At 40.2% G+C, this 27,814-nt stretch overlaps 1 protein-coding gene and 1 long non-coding RNA gene across 3 annotated transcripts in view; one reads left to right on the top strand and one right to left on the bottom strand.

The window, feature by feature from the left end:
• LOC122707872 overlaps positions 1 to 27,814 on the bottom strand; it is a 196,595-nt gene that overhangs the window by 50,543 nt on the left and 118,238 nt on the right. The gene's annotated exons all lie outside the window — the stretch shown is intronic.
• Positions 2,646 to 27,463, top strand: RGS13 (regulator of G protein signaling 13). 2 transcript variants are annotated; one of them, XM_043923820.1, is made up of 7 exons: positions 2,646 to 2,876; positions 4,150 to 4,220; positions 8,298 to 8,371; positions 8,876 to 8,944; positions 12,143 to 12,204; positions 25,170 to 25,336; positions 26,476 to 27,463. In XM_043923820.1, exons 4-7 carry the CDS (start codon positions 8,880 to 8,882, stop codon positions 26,659 to 26,661), a joined length of 480 nt encoding a protein of 159 aa, XP_043779755.1. In that variant the 5' UTR covers positions 2,646 to 2,876; positions 4,150 to 4,220; positions 8,298 to 8,371; positions 8,876 to 8,879; the 3' UTR covers positions 26,662 to 27,463. The 2 variants fall into 2 exon arrangements, with proteins under 2 accessions (XP_043779755.1, XP_043779756.1); XM_043923821.1 differs by lacking the exon at positions 8,298 to 8,371.

The raw sequence follows: 27,814 nt of genomic DNA, 5'->3' as shown, positions 1-27,814 counted from the left end.
GCAGGCAGAGAGGGACGGGTGCCAGGCTAGCGGCAGATCCAGAGCTGAAAGAAAGCAGGAGCAGACTCCAGTTATCCTGACTGGGGCACAGGTGGAACGGGCGGAAATCCACCCAGAAACCAAGGGGATCTGGGAGAGGCAATGCAATGCAATGCAATGCAATGCAATGCAATGAAATCCCTCCTGAAATGCAAATCATGAATATGTGCTCACCCCAGAAAAAGGGCCTCATCTCTTACTTGGTGATACAGTGAGGACCGTGGCTAAGAGACTAGTAGTCTGGGCAGTTTCTTAGAGCAAGGTATTACGTGTGAATGACAGAGAACTCAGATGTCTCCTAAATTTTTAGTAAAAATTCTGTATCTTTGTAGATAAGAACTTGAATAAAATGTCTTTAAGTTATTTAATGAAGGAATGTAGAGCTAAAACAATTGCTTAAAAAATGCTTCTGTGAAAGACTAAAGAGGATATGTCTGGCGTATTCACACCACCCAAGACTGGCTTTGACAGACTGTTCCAACTCACTTTTCATTTCATTTGTCTTTTTAAATTAGCAAACAGGAATGAGCATTTTTATACAGTACTAAGTATCACTGTAAATGTTTTTATAACTTATTATCTAACCATTTAATTTTCAGTTTAAAGGAAACAAAAACATTCTAATTGAGTTTTTCTAAGTATCAGATGAACACAGCTAGAAATAACTGCTGAATATGATTATAAAATTTGGTTTGAAAAGAAATATACCTCTGTGGGCAGGTAGAAAATAAAAGTTTGTTCTTCCATAGCAGTAAGTGTAGTAACCGTTCCATAAGCTCTCAAAGCAGGTTTTGTGAATATGTCAGAAAATCGCCTACATCGGAATGAAAACACTGCCACAAACTGTCGACTACTGGGTACATTGCTCTGACGAACTCACCAGTGCCCAGCAGTCAAGACACTAGGCGTTCCTTTTGCGTCTAGAATATACTAAGAAGTGCTACCCTATGAACGAACGGCAACAACTACGTAAGTAGGATACACTGCAAATAGTAGGCTTATTTCTTAAACTACCACCACCACCACCAATCAGTATCCAATATTTCATTATTTTATTCCTATAAAGTTCATTTTGGATTTTAACCATACAAAAATATTAAATATTAACTGACCATACACATTTGAACTTGTGTTACTTTGGACTTGGTTTGGCTGAAATAGAAATAGAGTAAAAGTGATTATGCAGAATATGCAGATCGAAGTTAATCAGGAAAAAAAAAAAAAGCCTTTCAAAGGCAATGGCGATCCAGAGCTGCACCACCAGAAGCACCAGGATCCTTGTACCCGCCTTGACCTGCCATCACTGAATCAGTCACACCCTCTAACGCACCAAGAACTGCCCTGCTCCAACCCCATTAACTGTCCTGACCTACACTTTTCCAGAGAAAGCACAAATGCTATGAAATCTACCACAAGTATCCGCACCCGTTCTGGAATTCTTCCAGGACTGCCCTCTACCTCCCCACTCTGTTACTCTTTGTTCCATGGGCTTTTTTGGTCCCCAGCCCCTGTTGATACCCAGTTTTCACTCTAGAGGAAGATGCTCCAGTTTTGTTCAGTGAAATAGTCTGTGAAACTGCCACTCATTCAGAGTGTTACTTTCAGAAACTTCCTGCCTGCTTTCTGCACCCAAACAATGAGAAAGAGGAGTCATTCCTGAATTCCAGGCTGGGTGCCTGGAGAGAGTCTCAAATGTTCTAAGCTGGGTAAGGAACTGCATAGCTAGAAGCCAGTGAAAATGACTGCATTCAGCAAACGACCTGGATGTTTCCCAACTAATCCAAACCTCACCCTTTATTTCCTGCAACATTGCTACATCTATTCAGATTCTGACTTCCTGAAGTCTGTCTGCCTTTTCTACTCCCACACCTACCGTTTCGGCTTGACATATTCATTTCCCTGGGTTTAAACCTCAAAATCATAAAATACACATAAAGATAAACTTCTACATCATTAGGCTCCTAATTACTTTAAGAAACACTCCATCAACCACAGCCTGCTCTTCTTTCCTACTGTTTTATTTAGCATTCTTCCACCCCGCCTCTGTTTCTCTCCCCCATCACCCTACTCCTCTGCCGCCCCCCGACACACACATTTACATCAGACATAGGACAGGGACACTGGTAATCTCACCACCCTTTAAATTCACCAGTCCTCATCTGCAGCGCTGGGCTGTTTAGATTTTAACAGGTGTTTTAACAAACTGGAGAATAATGGGAAGTCCCACAACTACCCTGTGAGGACCAGTTGAAAGAACTAGAAAGACTTAACTAGAAAACAGGCCTCTTTAGATCTTTCCCTTGTTTTAAGTCTCTAGTAATTTGACTGCTCCAGATTGATTTTAATAGTTCTTGATAGTTTGATAGCAAGTGTTTGTTCGCTGTGGTAGCCGACTTGCTGGCATTCAGTTCCCTGTCTTTTTTAAAGGGGGTATTTTAACTTTAAGCTATACATTTTCTAAAACTAGGAAAATGAATGGGGAACAAAAAAGGTTGACTACTACACTGAAGATTTCATGGAGCTATGGCTTCCAATCATCTGATCATTTCAGATGGGCTGACAATGTTAGATAAAACCTCTTTATCAGCAATGCATTGCACCCCACAGCACTAATTTCCATAGTCGACAAAACCTCTCTTTGCATAGATATGTATGTAAAAACAGAACATTCAGTACAGAGGCCAGAGTGCCATCGAAGGTAATTATAGGGACAGTAAAGTTCTTATACGCCAGCAAAAACGCTGGGTGTTTCAGGGAATTTCAGAATCTGATTTCAAAAGGATCATACAGGGAGGAAATAAAGTTTAGCATGGTGGACTCCTCTACAGCATATATTTGTAAGTATGACATTCTGTAAAATAGTTGAATACAATGATGTTTGCTTGATATAAATGACTATTGGATGTTTATTTCAACAGCAAAAGTGTTAGCAGTTTCCTTCTACGGAAACAAAGAAGCAAACCTGTAAACACACATTTGTGTGGCCTAGGTTTTGAATACTTAAAGTGATATGTGTATAAATGAAGCTTCTAACTTGAGCAGTAAAGGAAACATTACAGTTTTAAAGTATGGTCTTTCATTTTATGTGTTTTTTTGAGTGAATGTGTGTATATGTTTAGATAAAGACATAAAGTCAGGTATTTCAAAATTGTTTGTTTCAAAAACCATGCATTACTAAATGATTAGTTCCATCATATAATAAGCTGTACTGATTCCAGGTGTAGGTTGTTAGTTTCTAAAAACCATTAACTTGATTTTATGAAATTTCTTCATTCTTTAATGTTATGCCTAAGCACAACTACACATATTACTTTTTTTAAAAAAGGCAACAATTTTGTGTGCTGTGGCAAACAAAATCTCACTGAGATAAAAAATTTTCTAAATCTTATATGACATGTTACACTGTAAAATAAATGCATTTAAATGCCAAAACAACTTATGAACAGAAAGACTATCAGGATAATAAAAATGTTTTTAAATATGTTAAAAGCCTCCATTTAAGAAAATGTACTTATTTTCCTATTAGTTTGAGAAATTTCATTTAAGTATTAGAGGAAATTGAATCTATTCCTGGCATATTATATATCTTTCTTAATAGTAATGTATTTAAAACCACTATACAAATTCAATCTCATAGATAAAAAATAGTCTTTCTTTAAAATAATCAGGAAAAAAGTTGGAGGCAAAATCAAATGGAAACCTAAATTTGTTCTAAATATTCTATGCTTAGATAGCTAAAGTGCACACTAGTTTTACTCAGAGGATATTAAATAATAGGTAAGTTAACACAATATTAAGTAAGAAAAAATAATTTTAATAAAGCAATGGAAAATATAAATTTTAATTTTATACTTTTACAATATATAATTATATAATTTTATACTTTTAAGTATAGGAATTTTTATAATATCAATGTATTAAACAAAAAAAAACTAAATAAGGAGTTAATAAATAAAAAATGGGGATAATCATAATCCAGTACTTACAAAGTGGAAAAAATATTTGCTTAAAATGTAAGGCAGGGTATTTATAGATATCTTCGCCAAATATGTGTTCTCGATAACTCACATGATAATTTCTTGTTTGTTTTTGTTATTATTTCATTTTTAGGTCAATGGAATGTTTCCACATATCTTACCACCAATATGAGAAAAAAATGATTATTGTTGCTGAGAAGCTTGGTGAGTTTCTCCAATTTAAATCAATTCTATACCTTCTCAGTTTAAGTCATTCTTTCACAGGAAACTCTTTTCCTTGTCAAAACAGAATTGTTCTATGGAACAGTTGAGGCTCATTTTTATTTTTACCAGTAAATGACCATGTATGTTCTCATTTAAAGGTCTAATTTCACCAAAAATGCTCTTAATTGGATTTAACTATAATCAAGACAAATATGATTTATCAACAGGATATTTTAATCAAATTCTAACTGTCAAGAACTATACTTTCAATTTTCTTTAGAATTTACTCCTTTTGGGAACAAAAATATTTCTTAAAAGTTTGCAATTGTAAATAGGAAAGTGTTTCACTCTGTCACTCTATGTTTTGGTAACTCTAGACATGGATATGCTACTTAATGATAAATATTGTTGAATGCAAGACTGCAGACCTTTCTCTTTAAACCACTAGTTATTTTGGAAGTTCTTTGTCCTCACACTGTGAATTGTATTTTCTTCATTTTGTCAGATCAAGTTCCAAAGTCTGCCTTTTCTATTCTCTTTTTAGAGGTATGAGAATTATAATTTCTGAAGTTTACCTGCTCTCCATCTTCCAGAATTTGTTTGAAATACTTTGTTTTCTGTCTCCTTGTTTAATCTCCCTTTTCCTTCATGTGTAAGCCTTATACATTCCTTCACTATAATTTTAGTAGTGTTGGTTGGAAGAAGTAATAAACTTAGAAGTTCAATCTGTTCTAGTACTAGAAACTGGGTTAAATATTTGCGCATCTATCTCCTGGTTTCAATGTCAGAGGCATCACGAGGACATGGGGAGTGTTCTGTGATGTTCCAGCAAAGTGGAGGTGCATACTGACAGTGAATCCAGCAGCAATGGAAAGGGAGAATGCAGGCATGCAAGGGACACGCAGTCCCAGGAGTCTTACAAGATGAACAGCGTGATTCCAGTCACCAGGACAGTAACCAACAAGTTCCATTTCTTAATGGACTAGAAAACCAGAAAACGTCACCAAACACTGCTTTGGTGATCTAATTTTTCTATGTAAAATATATCTTCTGCATAACTCTGTCACTAAATATTTACAAAGGAAGATTACAGGGAATGTATGCTGACACATGAATAAGATTAACTGCAACAACTTACGAAGTTTGAGCTGAACTTGAAAAAGAGGAAGGAATGCAGTCTGACAACGCATGCTTCCTGTGCATGCAGAAGCCTTAGGAAATACTTTCTGAGGGGCAGGGTATAAGAAGCCGAAGGAGGATCAATCACATTAACTGGAACAGAAAGTTTGTGCATGTGTGTTTTTTTTCTAATATTTGCAGTTCCGTTTTAGAGAAAAGGAAATTAGGCAACTGAGAATTTAATTAATATACCTAAGTTCACACAGCTAGTAAGAGCCTAAACTCAAGTGCATGTCTGTCTGGCTTCAGAGCCCAGGATTACTTTAATACACCCTGTCGCCTCTCAGGAGCTGCAGGAGCCCCCTAAACGCCGGTGTGCCTGAAAATTAACCTTTACTGTGCTTCTGACCTCGTGGGTGTTGCAACACTAGAACTGCTCTGCTTTTGTCAAACAGGCCCATCGAATTTTTAAAAGCAAACAGGACGACTTATCAACAGACGTGAACTTTAGATACACAGATCACCAATGTGTGCATGTAGAGCCAGTAGATCAAGCGAGGCAACAGTGAGGAATAAAAACTATGGGTAAAGTAGAGCTGGGAGCTTAAGTCCAGGCCAGTGGAAGGCAGAGACGATCAGCAACACTGACAGGAAAGGCACACGAAGGAAAGAAGTCCTCCACCATCCTCCCACTTACAAGACAGGCAGACAGTCATGGGGGGCCAGCACAGAGATGGAGAATCTTGGAACCTGGACAACATGAACACAGTTCAGGGTCTGTCTGATTTACACACGGGATCAGTTAAGTACAGCCAGTCACTGCAATTGTTTTCTCGGCCTCCATTATTTCAGTGTTAGTCACCTTCAGTCAGATCTGTTCTTTTGGAAAAAGACTTCTTTTCATCACACTATTATTTAAAGTCCTCAGTGAGTTTTTCCTACCATCAGAGTAGACCCAGCACTGAAGGCCATCCAGAATCCATGAGCGAACACATCCCTATAATAAACTCTCCCTTTGCTTTAATTTGCATGTATCTATATTTGCACTCAAGAGTCCTAATTTTGTCCCATCCTACAGAGATATTTAACAATCTGTCCCTTGGTCCCCCTGACAGCAGAGACTCACACAGAAAGTGAAGTCCATCAGACCACAGCACCCATAAGTTCTCGTCCCCAAACCTGCAAATACACTTAGATTTGCTCCTGCTTTCCCCACCCCTCCCAGTTACAAGGAGGGAGCAACTTCCTCCTGTGCTTCCACCAAGACGTCTCAAAGTCCAAGCTCCCACATTCTGAATCCCTCCTCCTCCTCATTTTTCAGAAACCTGAAATTCTACTGATTTTCTCTCTTTCTCCTATGTCTTCATCTGCTGTCCGTGGTTACCACGGCCAGCCTCAGGCTGAGCCACTCACAGTGTTGACTTCGTGAATGATGTCCCCAGAGATGTGTGGGTCACGATGGCCACACAGCATAGCCCTGCATCTCCATCTCCAGTATGCCTTTCTATCTACAGCTCTCAGAAGGAAGGAAGGAGAGAAGGAGGCAGGGAAAGAAGGAAGGGAGAAAGGAGGGAAAGAAAGTGCAAACAGCCTGTACAAGCAGCCCTATGTCTGTCCAGGTCTCCATTGACTCTAATATTCCTCCTTCTTCCTGCCCTTGCCACTCCACTGAAACCACTCTCCCTGGGGTTAGAGATGACCTTCTCGCTTCTGATGGACAGTTTCCGTCCTTTGCTCTCTGAATCTCTACCCAGGTCCTAAGAGTTAGCCATTTTCCCCTTTTGACAGTTCATGCCTTGGTTTCTGTGACACTCTGTTATTCTGATTTTCCTCCTGCAAGCCTCTCTTTATCAGTCTCCTTCTGAAATACATGTGTTCATTCATCTGTTTGCAGCCACCTGCTTTTTTCAGGTTACACTGTCTTCTGGACCATCTCCCCTTTTCTTTTGGCTTCTCCTCTGTGTTTTATGAAAACTGCCCATGTTTACCTTGAGGTTAAATCTCTTTTACCTGAACTTGTTTCCTTTCTTTCTCCTACCTGGAAGAGCCAATACATCGACACGTTATGGTAATTCCTCCTCCCAAACCCCTGAAATCTATCCCTTCCCGCTATTTCTGATGCCGCCTTCTCCATCTAAGCCTGTACCGTCCCTCTCCCAGACTCCTGCAGTCACCTCCTAACTGGTCTCCCCAGTTCCACCCTGGCCAGCCTACTATCCATTCTTCCACAAAACCAATCTCAGATGTTAACACGCCTACTCCATATTTTCAAACTTTCACTGATTTCCAGCTTCTTACTATGAAACTGATGGCATGGAAAGCCTATGGTGCTTGGTTTCTCCCTCCCTAATAACTTCATCTCCTACCACACTCCTGCTGCAGTGAACACTTCAGAACCTCTTCGAGCTCCCTCCTTGCCACACTGCAGACTCACACAGTGACCACATCCTTTCATTTCCTCGGCGAGGATTTGACCCACTGGCTCCTGACCTGGACCCAAGCTGCATCTCTCCTTCACTCAGCAGTTCCTGCTCATCCCCTAGGTTCCAGCCCAGCTACCAATTCACCTCAATGCCTTCTCTCACCACCTCCAGGTCCGGTTAGGTTCTGCTTCCGTGTGTACTCATGGACCCCTATACTTTCTGTCGCAGAGTCCCCACGACACAAATTTTCACTGCCTGTGAGTGAGGATGGGAAGAGGAAAGACAGGATCTATGTAGACCCCTGGCAGCCAGAACTTGGCACATAACAAGCGTTCAACAGAGGCTACCCATGAGTCAAGAAAGACTGATATAAAACTGTTTATCCTTAACAACTCACTGTAGTTAAGTGTGAATGTATATTTAGCAAAATATTTCCAGCCCTCATTGTAAGATGTAGATTTGATTATTTTTAACAAGCGTTTGAGTGTTTTCTCAAAATCCAGAATTAAAAACTTTCTATGCAATACATTGTCAGATAAAGCCTGGGCTGACTAAACTCTACCTGAATTTTAAAGTCAAAGTTACACTGACCAGAGTGAGGAAAGTCAGGTAAGCAACGCTCCACTCAGAATTTGCTCTTAAAAAAAATCTTACTTTTTACTTGGCTATTTACAATGTTTTATTTGGTTAACTACAAAGAGACCAGCTCTTGTTCCGTATATTGAGAGATCTTCCTATAAAAATGAATTACTTGATATGAGAAGACTTGAGAGTTGGTGAATTCATTGTTGGGAGGCCCTACATGGAAAGATTTTTTTGGAAGAGCTATATATTTTTTTAAAGATGTTATTAGAGAATAGGTGGGCCAGATGGCTTCTAAAGTCACAACTCAACATGCCTATATTCCTATATTTTCAAAATTATTTATGACGTACTTATGAGTCATTTTGTTTTCATCCCTCCTTCTCATTCCCATAGTACTTGTGTTCCATTAACTTCAAGAGCCCATCCTTATTTTTATGATTAAACTTTGTGTGTTCTCTAGAAATAGACTCTAACATATAGTACTTTTAAATGACTAAATTATACTAAGTAAATGCTGCATTTCTCTAGAAAAATGAGCAGGCGGAAGTGTTGGATTTGTAAGGTGTGCAGAGATGAATCTAAGAGACCCCCTTCAAAGTAAGTCACATGTAAATTCTATTACCATTTTAATGTATATTTTTCACATGATAAGTAGGGGTATGTGTATTCAACTTCTGTCAATACATTTTGCTCAGAAAGTAAAATTTGCATTTACACATGAGCAATTCCACCAGAAGGGTAATCATGTATTACACTAAAGTTCCATTTTCCTTATTCATGGTTTACACTTGAGAATTCAGCAAGTTAATGTTTTTAGAGAGTCTATTATGAACAAATATTCTTAGATTTTTTTTAAAAGTCCTATATAGCTAAAACTTTACATGTTAAGATGAGATTCTTTGATCCAAAATATTTACATAGTTCAAGTCCTTTACCTACAAAGTGCCAAACCTTATCCCTGGTTGGAAAAGGTGAGACTGGAGGGATAACCAAATGCTCATCAAGAGTCCAGGTCTCTTCTACATTTTGTCATAACTCAAAACGCAGCTGTTTGGATGGGGCAGTGGCTACACTAAAGTGGAAAGTGTAATGCCCGAGGAGGGTAACAAACCATTTCAGTGGATTTGCTCACCTCAAAGAACCCCCAGGTGGAGGATTCCTGTGAGGTTAGCCAGGGAGCCCGACCGTTTGCCTGGAGACTCGGCTGTAGACACACGTCCCCATCACTGTGAGATCCTGGAGTGCAGGCTCCCGCCCTGAAGTGCCCAAACATCCAAAGACGCTGACCAACTACCACATTTACAGGGAATGGAGAGTCTCTGGTGGTGGGTGGGAGAAGTGGAAAGACCCAAAGCTCAGCATTTCAACTGACCAGTTGATGCTGAACTGCACAGACCTGTGTGAGAAGAAAGAGGAGAAGGCTGGCTTGGGGACAGCTTCCTTCGGGTCTGCTGATAATTTTCATAGAGCATCGCCATCAATGCTTGGCTTCCTTCTACCTGCCCTGGAGACCCACCATCAGGGAAGGTGAAGGCCAAGGAAAGAGAATTCATGTTCCTCAAAAACCAGGAGATAACGGTCACTTGATAAATGCTTTACATTCTTGACCTGACTTAATTTTCATGATAACTTTGTAGATAATAAAACTGAAGCTTGTAAATTTTAATTTAGACTAATAGCTATTGAGTCCAGCATAGGAATTAGAACCAAGGACTGTCAAGACTCCAAACTCTCCTCATTCCTCTCTGCACTACGTTGCAACGGCTCAGATGTTCCCATATCTGTTTGGTACCTGCTCTCTCTCTACCCAGAAGAAGGAGGGAGCACAGAAGTGGAGCAGGTTATCAGAGAATTCGGTAGATGAGGGAACAAATCTGATTAGGATTATTCTGATAAGGGATAATTGTAGCCATGGAAGAGCATGAAATAGGAAAAACCAGAAGCAAAACTGGGATTAAACCAAAACCAAATTTAGCTTCACAACTTTACCCCTAACCATAATCACCCTAATTGTGATGTATCTCCATAAATCTCATGCTCCTTGGAGGCACAGGAATTCCCTTGCCAACGATCACCAACACCAAACTCTGAGCTACCCCAAGACAGCAACAGCATCTCCTCCCATCATGAAGGTCGTCTTCTTTCCTACATGACGATTAGGTCTGCTTTACACCTTGCAAATACTTTTCATCTCACTGGATTGAAAAGGTTATTTTAGGCTTCTGTTTTTAGAGTTCTAATAAGAGAAGAGAACAATGAGTCAGACACCATTTCATGGAAATGTTTGTTGAAAGCGATCTCCACGGCAGTGTACTGTTAAGCCTCTGCAATGATGCAAACAGTCCATCTAGAGCTAGCAAGCGTCATCTGAAGGCTCAGAAAACAAAGGATATTGGACCATTTTAGGACTCTCAGCATTTTCCACTTCCCAGATTACTTTTTTAGCCTCTTTAATCTGCCTTCATTGTGTTAAATACCTGCTAATGCTGATGGCTGTCCCCTCAACACTGACTACTGAGCTAACTATACCAGGTAACAGCCAATGGGCAGTGCTTGCCGGTATCTGTAGTGGCCTTTGATTAGATGCAGTCATTAAAATGAGGAAAATTAAGAATGTATCATAAACTGAATGGCAATGAATGCATTGAGTATTTTAAAGAGGGAAAATAAAATGACTCACAGGTAAGAACAGTCACTTACCAGTTCACCTCAAAAAGTCCACTAAAATGAACAGAAATGAAGTCTTGAAGCCAGTATCTTCCACGGATATTTTCAAAACTCTTCTCATACTGTTTGGATCAAATGTAACTTGATATATCATTCAGAGTAATAAAAACTAAAACACTCAATATATTTAAAAAATCCAATAACTGACCAAGAAATATTTATACATTGTAAATACAGAGTACTAACCTTATCACATGAATGCAGGCCAATAGGCTTTGTGGATAAACTCTAAGATTCTAGTAAACACATGGGCAAACACATGGCTGGTGGCAGCAGCACAAGACCTACAATCCTTTTGAAAGCATTGGTTCTACTCCTGTTAATCTCAGAAGGAATTACCTTACCCGTGGGCATGGCAAGCCTCAATGACAGCTGGGGTGTATTTGGTTTTATTGGTAAAAAATTAGAATTTATCAAAACACTCATTGAGAATAATTACATACACTATGGAGTGCCCCCTTGTAGATTACTGCATGACCACTGCAAATGATAGTGACGATCAGTGATTATAAATTTACAGTTATAAATTATAATACTATAAATGGTTGCTAAGACAATTGTGAAGACAGAAAAGGCTGATTAAAAGGGTGTGTGTGTGTGTGTGTGTGTATATATATACACATATGTATGTGTACATGTATATATACACCCACACATACATGAAGCATGCACACATGCTCAGAATGATTACTTCTTGGTTAAAAGCACACAAACATGCCTACAACCAAAATACTAAAAAGAAATACATCAAAACATTAACAATGGCAATTTGGGGTACAGAGACTATAGATTGTAGAACACGGATTCTTTATCTTTTTAAAATTCATCTTAAAACATCTTATCAGATTTTCAAGTTTATTCTACTTTTATATTTTTATCATTCTAACCACTTAGTAAAAATAAAATGTAAAAGATCACTGGGAAACAAATTTCCATCCAAAACTATACAAAAAGAGAATACAACTATATTGTGACACTATTTTCAAGATAGCATATTTCTACTTAACAGAAAAAAAAAATGCTTGAGAATATTTTAGTGCAATGAGAACCTTTTGCTTCTTTTCAAAGCCTTACTCTGGAAGAGGTATTACAGTGGGCCCAGTCTTTTGAAACATTGATGGCTACAAAATGTGAGTATCATGTGTATGTCACTTGTTAATAACTAGTCACTTTTATGCTTGGAGGAAAGGAGGCATTTGATGATGTACATGTGCTGCTCTTCTCACACCCTTCTAAATGGCAACTGCCAGTTAAAACAAGAAACCTGAAAATAGTTTGTCGTGTCAATCACTATTATTTTGTTTGGTGTTAATTAAAGCAAGATTAGTCACTGTCAATGTTTATTCTTCACGACTGTATGTGTAAAATCTCATGGAAATATGCTTAAATAGTAACACATACTGAAATATATTGCCTTACAGCAGTTTTCTAAAGTTATAATAAAAAAAAAAAAAACCCTGACAATTTGCTGTTCTCAGTGTCTTGAGAAGTAGAATAAATTTGAGTTTTGAGATGTTCTAAAACTCCTCAAAGTTTGCTTCTAACTTTATCAGTGTCTGACTGAAATGGGACTTTATATAGGTCCATATTTCGTTATATGTGTCAGCATTCAGATTGTATAAATGGAAATAAGTCCATATTTAGTTACATGTGTCAGCATTCAGATGGCATAAATGGAAATAAGTCCATATTTAGTTATATGTGTCAGCATTCAGGTCATATAAATGGAAATAAGTCCATATTTAGTTAAATGTGTCGGCATTAGTGGGTGTCAGGAAGATAAAGTCAGAGGCTCAACACAGGAAACTGAAGGAGCAGTCAACTGTTTGGTTGGGAAGTTGGGAGGCTGTAGGGAATGATAAGGGGCTTCTTAGATGGTGCAGTGGTATAGAATCCACCTGCCAATGCAGGAGATGTGGGTTTGATCCCTGGGTCGGGAAGGTCCCCTGGAGAAGGAAATGGCAACCCACTCCAGTATTCTTCCCTGGAAAACTCCACAGACAGGGGAGACTGGTGGTCTACAGCCCATGGGGTTGCAAAGAGTCGGACACAACTGAGTGACTGATCACACACACACACAGAAGAAATAAATGATAAACACAGAAGACAGGTACAAAGAACAACTAGGGGAAAGGCAAAGAAAATTCCTTTGTTTGCTGAACGTGGCAATTTTTTCAAAATGCCGTTTGTTCCCCTCAAATGTCTGCCAATGATTTATATCTCTTTTACCTGAGAGTCCCTGTTCGCCTCTCTGTGACTGTTGAATCTGTTCACACCTATTGACTGTGGAAGTGGAGTTGGCTGTGCTCCCAATTTGGGCTTCCCACGTGGTGCTCGTGGTGAAGAATCCGCCTGCCGCCAATGCAGGAGACACAAGAGACCCGGGTTCAATCCCTAAGTCGGGACGGTCCCTTGGAGTAGGAAATGCAAATCCACTCCAGTATTCTTGCCAGGGAAACCCCACGGACAGAGGAGCCTGGCGCGCTGCAGTTATTCTGGGCAGGGTACTTCCCGTCCCGGGGGCCCGCCATGCTCCTCTGACTGCAGGGCCCCACGCGGCCCGGAGACGGCTGTTGCTGCCGGGTCTGCAGGGCCACGGCGCAGGCGCGAGGCCCGGCCCCGCCTCCTGGCCCCTCAGCCAGCTGCCCGGGCTCTCGCGCCAGGGCCCCGCAGGGCTGGGACCCACCGCCCCGGGCTCCGTCGTCCCCTGAGCCCGCCTGATGCAGCAGCCCTGCCTGGCGAGCAGGGAAGCCCGCACCTCCTTTCTCTGATGCTCTCGCCCCCGCCTCTCACTTTTCAGGGGGACCTCACAGTCTGTGATCCAGTTTGCCAGCATGATTGCCGATTTTAAGATAATCTTTCTGGTCAATTTTAGGACACTGGTATAGGAGGAAGAGACAAAGGTGTAAGTTCAGTTGACTACACTGATTAATCCTCTGTTAATAATTTGGAGTTCATTCCCAACCACTAGCAATCCACATGGTGCAACATTGCCAGATTAATTTCCCTCCTAGAGTTTATTATTCTTCATCTGTAGAATGGTCTGAGGTCGTCTCTCCCTTCAGCACTGCTGCGCGGGTTAGATATACACCCCCCTGCTCAATGCCTGATACAGATGAGGCACATAGTGATTGAGAGTTCCCTGGTGGCTCAGACGGTACGGCGTCTGCCTACAATGTGGGAGACCCGGGTTCAATCCTTCGATCCATGGGTCGGGAAGATCCTCTGGAGAAGGCAATGGCAACCCACTCCACTACTCTTGCCTGAAAAATCCCATGGACGGAGGAGCGTGGGTCGCAAAGAGTTGGACATGATTGAGCGACTTCTCTTTCTTTCTCTTAGTAATAAAGTGCTTGTTTTGAATATCCTTCCTTTTTCTCTGCCGCCTACTCAGAAGTCCAAAATCTCCAACTTGGTTTTCAGCTCTGTACCTTACCCCAGTGTTCTTGCTAACACGTACCTCCAGCTCTGTCCCTTCACATACATGCTCTTCTGCCCCTGTGATGACTACTCCACCTTCTACATCCATGACTCCTGGTCCAGCTCTGCACTAGGCCTTCTCTGGCTCCTTTATCTACTCTGCCCATCCTTAGAGGTAACGTTCAACTGCCACTTTCTCCTCTTGGAAAACTCCTGGAAGTATTTTTTTCTCTCTCTTCTATTAGTTAATATCATTATTTACTTTGCTTCTAATTATAGCTATTTTGTGTACTGGGTTTTTTCCCATATCCCCTTTCTCACTAGATTATAAATTCCTAGGAGCACAGATCACTTCTCATTCACCTTTCATCTTTCCTCCCAGAGGCTGAAAGCATGCTTTGTACCTAATGGGCAGGCAATAAATGTTTAATGAATAAATAGGAGGCAAATGCTACTAAGAAAAGATCAAAACACCAAACTATATTATGTAAGAGTTTCTGTGCCAGTCTTTTCAGCCTTATAAACAAAGTAAACGAAGTTAATTACTTGGAAAAAAAATTTCAAGTGGGATCTTGGCTAGACTTAGCAATTTCGAGATCTAGCATCATGAGGCTAAGTCTAAAGAAAAGACAAGCACAGGGAGACAGCATACTGCTCTTTACAGAAATCACCAAAATAGGGTAGGAATCTTACCAGAAATTGAATTCCTGTGAAATTCACATACAAACTCAAAAATCACACAATTAAAAGTTGAAAAAACAAATCATTTTCTAAGACATGCAATTACAAAGATAAAACTAAGAATATAAACATTAAATGTGCCAGAGAATAGAGTGTGTTTACATTAACCAAGGACAGGAATAAAATGCTTCCTCTAGCTAAGACATGCAGATGCCTCCATACAGATTAAAAGACAGTTTCTAACAACATGTAGTTCAGAAATCCACAGGGCAAAGTTTCTTGCAAGGGGCAAATTTTGAGCTGAGATGTAAATGACTCAAATTTTTGTTATTTGATAAAGTTCTGACTCTAAGTATGTTAAAGATAGGGAACAGTTTTAGAAGAAGTAAAGACTAATACTTTGGCTACCTGATGTGAAGAGCTGACTCATTTGAAAAGACCCTGAGGCTGGGAAAGATTGAGGTCAGGAGAAGGGGACGACAGAGGATGAGATGGTTGGATGGCATCACCGACACAATGGACAAGAGTTTGGGTAAACTCCAGGAGTTGGTGATGGACAGGAAGGCCTGGCATGCTGCAGTTCACGGGGTCACAAAGAGTCGGACACGACTGAGTGACTGAACTGAACTGAAAGACTAATGAGTGCTTCTTTCAATGAAGGTGTAGGATTCCTCAGGATTTGCTGTGAAAACTGGTCTCATTAAAAAATCTCCACAATGAATTAAATAGAAAGTACCCTTCAAAAGATGATAGAAAGTCCTTCAAGTTTCCAAACATCAACAATTTTATGAAAAAAAAAATAAATTATTTTCAAATGGGCATAAAAGTAGTAATAACTTTTTGAATGGGTCAGGAAAAAAACTGTCTGAGCTATTACTCATTGCCCCATAAAAATACCTGAGTATTATCAAAGATTTTTCCTTGAGTGAGGCTTACCTAAAATATGTCATGGCACCCCAAACTATTATCAGAGTGAGAGGCATCACTAAGATGTAAAGTAGAAGGAAAACCCTGTGGGTATTTCTGAAGGCTAAATCCAGTAGAACTAGAAAAGACACAGAAATGTACATTTGAAAAGACCAGGGGGCCAATGATCACTTTGCTTAATCAAAGTTTTTATTATTATTTTGATTAAAATGTTAGAAAAGAGTGCAGAAGGCTCATACAAATATTTACTGACCAAATCTCAAAAGATGAGGATAGAGGTTTATTTATGTTTCTTTATGTTTGAGTAAACATAAATAAAAATAAGTTTAAAACTGCGACTAATGCCCTTGGATGAGTCATTCAATCCAGGCACCAGGGAGAGGCCCAGAGGGTCACTGTGCTCAGCTCATGTGCACCCTCTAGAGGGAGGAGAGAGGCAAACAGGCAAGCCAATTAATAGATAAATTAATTCCAGAAAGCAGTTAAGTGCTTTGAAGAAAATAAGCCAGGCTGTATGACAAAGAAAGGCAGGAGTAAGAAGGAAATTCAATGACATGATTAGAGACAAACTGTGGGACGGTGTAAAGCTTTGAGCTAAGAATTGAATGACAAGGAGTGGCCAGTAGCACTGGGGTCAGAGAAACTCAAGCAGAAGACAGGCCCTGAGGTGTGAGTGAGGTTAGCACCTTAAATCAACCAAGAGAAATTTAGTAGGATAGGAGACCAAGGCCTTACAGGCCACATGAACAACTTTAAACAGCAGAGTAATGAGCATTAATGTACTTTTACAAATACCCTTTTGGGGGGGGTGCGGGTAGGTAAGGGAGGAAAGGGTATTAACAGGTACAAATTTCTAGGTATAAAATACGCAAGATACAAGGATGCAATGTACAACACAGGGAATATTACCAATATTTTATGATAACTTGATACAGAGTACAATCTATAAAAATATCAAATCATTATGTTTTATCCCTGACAGTAATATAACAAGTCAATTAAAAAGTTAATAAAAGTACCCACTGGTTCTCTTCTGAAGAAAGAAAGCTGAGAGACTAGTTAGAAGGCTATTTCAATAAACCAGCTAGGACTGGAATTCAGTGGGGAAGACAAAACGAGGAGTAATTAGCATATAGATGTTAATCAAAGCCACAGGGCTATGAGATCACTTAGAGGGAGAGTTCAGACAGGTAAGCAGAGATCCAGACGTGGAGCTTAGGTGCACAGGAATATTTCCAAATCCAGAGATGAGCAGGGGTTTGTGAAGGAGATGGAAAAGAAGGGTCAGGCAAGTGGAGGGTGACCAGGGTGGCTTATCTTCACTGGAGGCAAAGAAGAGAGCACTTCTGGAGGTGTGCACTGTCTGAGGCTGCAGGGAGTCAGGGAAGAGGCAGAAGGAAGGGTGACCACAGGGAGTGGCAACATGGAGATCAATGGTGCCCTGACCAGAGCAGTCTGGGGGTTGTTACTGGTTTTACTTGGGAAATAGAGCAGCACATTTGTAGATGACGGCAACCTTTAGTGAGGAAGAAACAGATGGCATAGAACAGAGGGGGGCGCCATTGTAAGAGTGAAGGAGAAACAGAAGGTAACCGAGAAAGCAGTTAGGTAGGAGCCACAAAAGAATTGTTTGGCCAACCCAAAAAGGAGCTGGGATCCTTCCTCTCGGGAAGAGAGTTAGAAAGGGCAGGTACAGTGGAGGGGGCTTGGTTGATTTGCTGGAGGGAAGATAAGGGAACCTCCACCTGATTAAACGTGTGTTCTCAGCTAAGTCTGAGGCAGCAAACGGAGGAGAGGAAGAGTTGGCATTTTAAAAGGGTCAGTTCAGCTCAGTCGCTCAGTCGTGCCCGACTCTTTGTGACCCCATGGACTGCTGCACACCAGGCTTCGCTGTCCATCACCAACTCCCGGAGTTTGCTCAAACTCATGTCCATCGAGTAGGTGATGCCATCCAACCATCTCATCCTCCGTCGTCCCCTTCTCCTCCTGTCTTCAATCTTACACAGCATCAGGGTCTTTTCTAATAAGTCAGTTCTTCGCATCAGGTGGCCAAAGTATTGGAGTTTCAGCTTCAGCATCAGTCCTTCCAATGAATATTCAGGACTGATTTCCTTTAGGATGGACTTGTTGGATCTCCTTGCAATCAAGGGACTCTCAAGAGTCTTCAATACCACAGTTCAAAAGCATCAGTTTAAAAGGGTAGGAAATCGTTTCTCAAGATTTTGGAGAGGCACAATATTAGCAGAAGATAGCAGGATGACTATCACTAAGGGTGATACTGAGTGCCCATCTTAAAATTTTCAGCTATGATTTCAAGCGAGAAAGCACGTTGTGTATTTTTCCTTGGCCTGTTGCCGTTCACTCGGGCACAAGCACAAGAATAGACACGGAGGTAAGCACTTTTGCATCAGCATGAGTTCTGACTCTGAATTAAGATGGCATCAATCTTAATTTTGGTCAGAATCATCCTTAAATGTATTGAATGCTTCCCTCGGTTTCTCACTGGTTACAGCCACCGAGGACAGCCTTGGGAATGCCAGGTGGAAAGTGCAGGCTTATCGCAGGGCTTGGAGGCACAGTAGCTGCTCCACACCGTGAAGGCCTGTGCTGCTGGGGAAGCTTCATCACGGCAGAGGGTGAACACTGCAAGTCACTGAGGGACACCGTCCTCCCTCCTGGTGTCCCCTCAGCTCTCCACATCTGTGCTGCTCCCTGGGGACCGGCAGTTTCCTACACCATCCTTTATCCTCTGCTTCGCTACCCAGTGTGGTTGCCAAAGGTCTCCCTCCTCAAGTTCATACTCCCGATGCTGCCACGCCCAGTCCTTCCTGCTTGGCACTTCTGTTTTCTTTAACTTCTCATGCAAATCCTCACCTTGCAGGGAAAACAATCGAACAAAACCTGGCCTTTTCTAGACCTCGCTGTTCGGTCAGTACATCTTCTATCTCTCTCAATAAACCAAAAGTAGCAACAGTGCCTCCTATAAGCCTCTGGTCTTTAGTGCTTCCTGGATGCTGAATAATTAGAGGCGGTCTCTTTACTTTTCCAAACCTATAGAGAGTCTCTTTAAAATACAGACGCATGAGGGATCCAAAAGCCTGGATGGGCCAACATTTTCTTACTGGGACCAACATTTCCTTATCTGCTATCTGTGACGCAGCAGGTCAGCACAGGGCATGCAAAGCTGAGGGCGCTGCAGTCCTCCTTCTCAAGGGGCTGGCAGGTGAGGCGCGAGGGAGAAGTAACCCAGCAACCAGACAGACCCTGACACAGATGGAGATGGAATGAGAGTGAAAATAAGCGTGGGTGATGTGCTGTTTGTCAAATGACAGGAAGTACCTATCCAACCTCCTGGAGGGACAGGGGCTCCAGAGAGATTTCTTTTCAGAAACTGAGATACCGAACTTGGTCTGAGATCAGCGTACAAAGCCCGCGTAGGCAGCAGCCTGGTGGTCACACACTAGCTGGCCAGGAACAGCAGGGCCCACATCAGGATGGTGTGCAGGGGTGACAAGAGGCTGGAGAGACGGGGACTCACCATGAGAGCAATGGGAGAGGCCGAAGGCTGTGAATAACAGGTCATGGCCAGATGTTTGTCTCAGAGATTTTTCTCTAATAAAAGTGCAGAAAAGACTGAAAGCAGATCAGATGGGTGAACTTAGACTTTTTAAGATTAGAGAGTTTACAAATATTCTCCTCAAATCATAAACAAAAGTAACATATAAAAGTAAACAGAAGATAATGCCATAAATAAAACAGATAGTATCTTTAATATACAAAAAGACCTAGAAATTCAAGAATACACTAACAGTGCAAAAGAAAAGTAGATGAAAGATTTGAAATTCACAGAAAGAAAAGAAATGATCTGGAAGAAAGAAAACATGCTTAAGCATTAATTTTTTTTTTTTTTTTTTGGAGTAGTTTTTGCCATACATTGACATGAATCAGCCATGGATTTACATGTGTTCCCCATCCTGATCCCCCCCCTCCCGCCTCCCTCTCCATCCCATCCCTCTGGGTCTTCCCAGTGCACCAGCTCTGAGCACTTGTCTTATGCATCCAACCTGGGCTGGTGATCTGTTTCACCCTTGATAGTACACTTGTTTCAATGCTGTTCTCTCAGAACATCCCACCCTCGCCTTCTCCCATCTGTTCTGTACATCTGTGTCTCTTTTTCTGTTTTGCATATAGGGTTATTGTTACCATCTTTTTAAATTCCATATATATGCGTTAACATTTTAAAATACAAATTTAAGTAATTGCAAGTCACTGGTTTTACACAATCTGATTGGAATGGAAGGAGTGAGTAGACATGTCAACACTGCTGTTACAAATGAAAAATAATGAAATCTTTCTGAAAGAAATGTTAGAATAGGTATCAGGAATCTCCAAAAATATTACATCATCAATCTAGTAATTCCACTCTTTCAATTCTAAGGAAATAATTAGAGGTGTAAAGATTTATAATCCAAAATGTTCAACTGTAGTACAGTTACAACATATACAGGGTAAATAATCTAAACGTTCAGTAATGACAACTTGGCTAAATATAATATAGTGCAGCGGCCCCTGCAGTACCATTGCAACCTTTAAGAGTTCAGTTCAGTCACTGAGGAAGGCTTTCTCATCTCTCCTTGCTTTTCTTTGGAACTCTGCATTCACTGGGTATATCTCTCCTTTTCTCCTTTGCCTTTAGCTTCTCTTCTTTTCTCACCTATTTGTAAGGCCTCCTCAGACAACCAATGAGTCAGTTCTTTGCATCAGGTGGCCAAAGTATTGAAGTTTCAGCTTCAGCATCAGTCCTTCCAATGAATATTCAGGACTAATTTGCTTAAGGATGGACTGGTGGGATCTCCTTGCAGTCCAAGGGAGTTCTCCAACACCACAGTTCAAAAGCATCAATTTTTCAGCACTCAGCTTTCTTTTGGTCCAACTTCACATCCATACATGACTACTGCAAAAACTATAGCTTTGACTACAAGGACCTTTGTTGGCAAAGTAATGCCTCTGCTTCTTAATATGTTGTCTAGGTTGGTCATTGCTTTTCTTCTAAGGAGCAAGTGTCTTTTAATTTTAAGAGTAAACAGGAGAAAAAAAGGAGCAAACAAGAGAAAGTGTTTGCAAGAATGATACAAAATTGCTTTCACTGTAAATGCCAGTAAGGTAATTTGAGAGTGTGTCTGTATTTGTGAAGATGAATGAATACTGTTTAAATAGAAAGTTAAACATGAGCAAAAGACTAAAAGAGCAAAAGGAAGTATATCAAGTTGTTAAATTCTCTATTTAAAAACCATTTAATAGTACTTTAAGTTCTTTTGCTATACAATAATACAGCAAAGAGAAGTTAGGAGAAAAACCAGAAATGATTAATGTCATAGAAGTCAAATCAGAGAATTTTAATAAAACAGACTTATTTTAAAACTTCATGCAGAGGCTGGTAGAATTATGGAGCTCATTTTCCCTGGTGGTTTATATCAAAAATAAAATGGATTCAATATTGCTTTAGAAACATTTCTGATGGCAGACAGCCACACAGCTCACTCTTAGGATTTAATGTATGCCATGAGCCTTGCCACCTTGCAGAAAATGGTCCTGGGATAGATGGGCCACCATTCTGACCCAGACAAGAGCAATGTCACGTTTCCTTCTTACATGGAGATACCAGCATGTGTCACCTTGTGTATCATGGAAATACTAATTGTGGTGACTAATATATGAAGAACACAATGCTGCTGCTAAGTCGCTTCAGTTGTGTCCGACTCTGTGCAACCCCATAGACGGCAGCCCACCAGGCTCCCCCGTCCCTGGGATTCTCCAGGCAAGAACACTGGAGTGGGTTGCCACTTCCTTCTCCAACGAATGAAAGTGAAAAGTGAAAGTGAAGTCGCTGAGTCGTGTCCGACTCTTAGCGACCCCATGGACTGCAGCCCACCAGGCTCCCCCGTCCCTGGGATTCTCCAGGCAAGAGCACTGCAGTGGGTGCCATTGCCTTCTCCAAAGAACACACTGGGGAGCACCAAAGGCACTGCTCTCATTCTTCAAGGAAAACAGTGTACACTACGTGTGAGATGAACCCAGTTCTTCCACCTTCTGAGTTTAATGAGCAGTTCTGCTGTGCATCCCTGTTACCCTGCTCAAGCAGAATCAAGGTCTCTGCTCAGAATGGAGGAGAACGAGCCACGCAGAGCTGCCTCACCTGATTTGGGAGAGGCTTTCCCACCTTGTAATCCTCTTGTTGTAGAGTCAGTGGAAAGGCTAAAGTGAGCATCTCAGGTCTGACTTTAATAATAGCTTGGATTCCTGGAACTCTTTTGCACAAATGCATTGTAGGCTGCTTAACTTGCCTAACACAAAAAAACTGTCATATTTAAGACAAAATCCCATAAAACATACCCATCATGTGAGCACTTGCTGTACACATCAGTCATATCAGAAATCTCAGACAAGTTCAAGTGGTCCCAGTCAGCTTTCACTAGGTTATGATATAGTAACACATGGTATGCAAACTCCCTGATTTATTACAAGAGAAATGCCTTTCTTGTGCACACTACACAGGGACTGGGGTCGACTGTAGCTCTGGTGCAGGTCTTTACTCTGGCCTTCAGACTAAAGGAGCAGCTCTCCCAGAATGTGTCCTGCTCACAGTGGGGAGAGGAGCAGTGGTGGGACCTCCAGATGGTCCCTGAGCTTTCTGTCTGACCCGCCCATGGCACTGTGCATCCCTGAAACAAGTTCAGTGAGCAAGGCTGATACAAATGGGACATGAAAGAACAATTCTCCTACAAGAAGGGCAGGGATAATTGAGAACAATACCACCATCTACCACATTAGGTAGCTATAGAAAAATACATGTGGTTTCATCAGCAGGGGACTTGAGAATATTGAGAATTGTTAAACTACTTGGCTGGCCCCAAAAGACCCTTCCTGGGCTCAATCAGAAGGGAAGTTAAGGAAGACACAGATGCATGCAAGTTCTAGAATAAACTTTTCACTATAAAATGAAGCTAAACATAAAGACAAACACAAATTCAGAATACTATAACGCGGAATCTCATACTGGTTTCCAAATTATCCCCCCACCCTACCCCATCCACTCAACCCATGCAACCAGCCTGGTGGCTAAGTCTTTCCAGGGTCTGTAGATTTCATCTGGCAGCTCGTTTTTCCCCTATTCCCCAACTCATTTATTTTAGGATCCTGTTTTCTGTTCCTAATGGAGCACTCAGTCAAAATTTCTCCAAGTATAAATAATTGCTTTTTATTTTCTTAAACAGAATTCTAGTTCTTTCAATGCATACTGCAAATTATTGGCTTCCAGCTTTACTTGTTAGGCCAGAAATGGTTTTCTATTTTGATTTGTTTCGTTTCATGATGTGCCTACCCATTCAGCTCTTTCTCCAACAGGAATGCCAATTGCTACATCTGTATTCTCTGAGCCCACTTTTCTGTGCCTGTGATGAGGTTAGGCACATCTTAAAGTAAATTGCTGTGAAAATAAATGTTCTTGTTTTAAGTTTAAGGTAAAACATATTCCTCATTGGGTAGAAATATTGAATCCCATATCCTTTCCTGTGTTACATTTTTATATATGCCCTACCCCCATCTCATCTGTCCTCTCAATTCAAACATGCTTCTTTTGAACCATCTTCCACTCAATGTTCTGAAGGCTACACTTGCTTCCATAATAATAATGAACTAAGCTCTAATTTTGTGTCTTCCTAGGATAGCACATTTCTTGCAGATCACCAACTTTCCTGAACCCTAAAGCTTCCTCAGAAGGCATTATTAAAATCTGTCTCCATTTGAGTTTTTCTGGTGAACACAAAATACCTTCATTGTCATCTTCATTTTTGTATCTGTGCTAACAAGCAGTAGAATTCAGGAGTCAAGGAGCCCGGTTTCTATGCTAGGAAACTCATTAGATCCACTGTCTCATGTGAAGATTTAGGAAAATATGATTTTACTCACCATAGCCATTCCCTCTGATTACTATTATTTCTTGTAACAGTTAATGATTGTAAGTTATTGTTCATCAAAAGCCTATGTTTCTTCATGTATTCAATGTGCCTACATACCTGTTTCTATCACTATTAATGGAAAGTTACTCCATTATCTGCATTTAGCAATTCAGTTTCTCAGATGTGCCAAGAGACTTCCTAGCCACCAAAAGAAGTTTAATGTTTTTCTCAGAGTGTTCATCTTTAATCTTCACAATACTTGATCTCATCAAAGATTCTTACTAAAGCATTAGATTTGTGAAAGCTCACTTAACTCTCTTCTTCAAACACTAGCACCCACAGAATAGTGGCTTAATGGAAAAAGTTCCTCCCACACGTCTGCGCTTATCTTCCCACTTCAGAAAAGACCAGAGCACAGGACGGCCATCTCTGGCATCAAGTGTCACTTACTGGTTGTTCTGCACATCCGCACCGTGCTGCTCTAGATTCTGGGATAGCTTCCAACACCCCATCTGAATTCCAGTCATTGCCTCGTCCTTCATTTCTGGTGTGAACCATAAACCATGAACATGAAGTTGAATTTTTCATTATCCATGCTCTCCCGCTTTAGTTGCATATGAGACACATCCCAGACTATACAGCCTGATCACTTTATCATTTTTACATGGATTGGATATTCTCTTTTCAACTTTAACATACCTGTTTAGCTTTAAACCTTGCTCTTATCCTCTAGTTTGTCTAGAGGTTTTGGATTTTTCATCTCAGTTTCATGATCAGCGCTCTGTCCACTGATCCCATTTAAGTCCTGTTTCTGGGTCCCTGTGACCTATCCCAGCCACACCAGTAGGCATCTTGCTCTGAGTTACACAGAATAAAGGGATGAAGGAATGACCCCACCACTGACTGGTGTTGTCAAAACATGCTTCCAATGCATAGAACTAAGTGAGATGTGTGATGTGTGTGTGTATCATTATATAATATATAATATATTGTTAAATAATTTGGGGACTCTGATTCAGGCATTAGTTTTAAATTGTACTACATATTGTTCAGACTTTTTTTTATGATTTTGACCCAAGAAAATAAACTGATTTCTCCTCTACTTCTAGATGGTCCGGTGGTCTATGCAGCATACTTAAAAACAGAGCACAGTGATGAGAATATTAAATTCTGGATGGCATGTGAAACCTATAAGAAAACTGCCTCACAGTGGAGCAGAACTTCCAGAGCAAAGAAGCTTTATAAGGTTTACATCCAGCCACAGTCCCCTAGAGAGGTAACCACACCTGACTATGCCAGAAACTGGAAATCAATACCTCCCAGGAAAGCGTTAGTGTCTGTCAAGCACACATACGTGCCAGCAGTCTACACCCAGTACCTCCTATAATGCTATGAAGTCAGTAATGTTAACCTGAGTTTACAGATAAGAAACCTAAGAATCTGAAAAGTTAACTTATTAATACCTTCTCCAGTATCACACAGCAGTTAAGAGGGAAAATTAGGCCTGCCTGGCTCCAAAGCCTCTCCTCGTTAAATTATCTTAATTCTCAGGAAAGTATAAAAAGAAGACCTTATAAGAAGAGTTGACTCTGCTACAAGGACCTACAGATACACATACCATAGTGGTGACTTCCCTAGTAGGGTGGGCAGAGTCTGGAGCACCCCACCAGGGCTCCTGCTCTGCTTAGTTTAAAACCAGCAGATGGGTCACACTGTTATTACTGCCCATCGCTTACCACTGCAGAAAGAAAATAAAAAGTTAGGAGTGAAATAGATACACTGAGACTCCTCCTGGTGGAGAGAGAACCTGGTGGAGGAGTGAAAATTCTGATCATGAGGATGAGGACAGAGGATGGTTTATGAGATTCCTGTCTCTCAGGAGAGTCCGACATTATTGACTTGTTCCTCAAAACTCTTGTCTGGAAAATATTTGGTTTATTGAAATAACCACTTCTCTCCCCTATTTCTCTACTTCTCTTCACTTTCTTCCCATTTCAGGAGATGTTCAGTTAAATCAACATCTATGACTATTTAAGGAAGGTAAACTTTAAAATAGCACCAACTTCCCTTTCCTTTAAAAGAGGACTCCATCTCATAAACTTCCTTGTTTGCAGACTCCACTAACAAACCACTTGCATCCGCCTATGTAAGCAGTGGTTTCTGAGATTTCTCTGGTCATGGGCTTCATGTTTTGTGTGTGTGTGTGTGTGTGTGTTTTAATCTGGGATGTGGAGTTGGATGTTTATTTTTTAAAAAGCAAGGAGCTTATCTCATGCAAGTCTTTTAAGATGTCAATGAAAGTGCAGACAAAATTACCCTATTCCACTGAAAAGTACAGCAGGAAATAAACCTTTCCATTCTATTCTCATCTTCAATTATGCCTACTTATGCTTCACATGTAATTTCACTCTGCAGATTAACATTGACAGTTCAACAAGAGAAGCTATCATCAAAAATATTCAAGAACCCACTCAAACATGTTTTGAAGAGGCTCAAAAAATAGTGTACATGCACATGGAAAGGGATTCCTATCCCAGGTTTCTGAAGTCAGAAATGTACCAGAAACTTCTGAAGACTATTCAAGCCAACAACAATTCTTGACCACCACTCAAAAGTTTAAATTGAAGATGGTATATAGAAAGTGTTGGTTTTGTTCTTCTCATATAAAACTAAATAAATAAAATCAGAAATAGAGTAGTAAAGAAATAGAAGAAATCAAGCCATAAATTGATTTCTGGTTCTCAAATAGAAACGGATGGACTACAGAACTCTTACAACATGAATAATACAATTTATGGCATACCTATGCAGCTCACTTAATATATATGGAGAAGGAAGGTCTTTCTTCATAAACAACATATGTAACATAAATAAATAAACGTGAACAAGGGATTTTACTGTACAAATCAACTAAATGATAAAGTTTTTACTGTACAAATCAACTAAGTGGATTTTTTAATTAATGAAATTTTGCTGTCATAACGCACAGATAGTTCAGTTCTTTAAAAATTATAGCTATATGAGTTGTGTCTCTAGCATGAATGTATTCTTTAAACAGAGTGCTTGTAGTAACTTTATTAATAACTAGTAGACAAACCTGGTACTCAGAGTATAATCAATGGTATTATATCATGAGCAATATAAAAAGATGTGTTCTTTAAAGATATTTTAAAATTTTCCTGCTATTATGTGCATAACTCTACTTCTATATCATATAGATCTTCTACATGTGAAAAATTCCAAATGAGTCTAAGCTATTTAAATGTATGAATTTCCTCATTTATTTCTGTACTTATATTGCTATGGGGTAGGAAATTTGGTTCCTATATTTTGAGATTATTTTTCTCACAATGTGAATCCATCACAATCCTGAAAATCAATAAATACAAATATAAACAAAAAAGTTTATAAGTATGCTATTTTTTCAAAGACATGATCAAGTTATTTTTCCAGTTAAAAGACTGTTTTATCTGCCCTGTTATAGAAGCTTCTTAGACTCTGTCAGGAGATTCCAGAGAAAGAACTCGTATGTCTATTTGACTTGCTTTGTTCAGCACATATCAAAAGGATAAATGTGCCATAGGAATGGATAAACATTCTTTACTTTTGATCGAGAATAAGTTCCTTAAAATATTTAATACCATTTTTCCAAAGAATTAACTGTAGGAAAGTTTTGATTGAGATTTTTAGCTTTAGTAGGAAAAGTATTTCTCAGGTCTCGAATTTGATTGCAATAGCATTTATTTTAAAATGC

The sequence above is a fragment of the Cervus elaphus genome, chromosome 14 (genome assembly GCF_910594005.1).
Source record: "Cervus elaphus chromosome 14, mCerEla1.1, whole genome shotgun sequence".
In the NCBI taxonomy this organism is placed as follows: domain Eukaryota; kingdom Metazoa; phylum Chordata; class Mammalia; order Artiodactyla; family Cervidae; genus Cervus; species Cervus elaphus.
The sequence above is the reverse complement of the archived record's forward strand: the minus strand, read 5'-3'. Positions and strand labels throughout refer to the sequence as shown.

Bases quoted from the DNA above. Each gene is read 5' to 3' on its own strand.
- RGS13 (XM_043923821.1), top strand. From the start codon at position 8,880: ATGAGCAGGCGGAAGTGTTGGATTTGTAAGGTGTGCAGAGATGAATCT. The intron at 12,205-25,169 runs GTGAGTATCATG...CTCTACTTCTAG, and splicing joins AACATTGATGGCTACAAAAT to ATGGTCCGGTGGTCTATGCA. The intron at 25,337-26,475 runs GTAACCACACCT...TTCACTCTGCAG, and splicing joins AGCCACAGTCCCCTAGAGAG to ATTAACATTGACAGTTCAAC.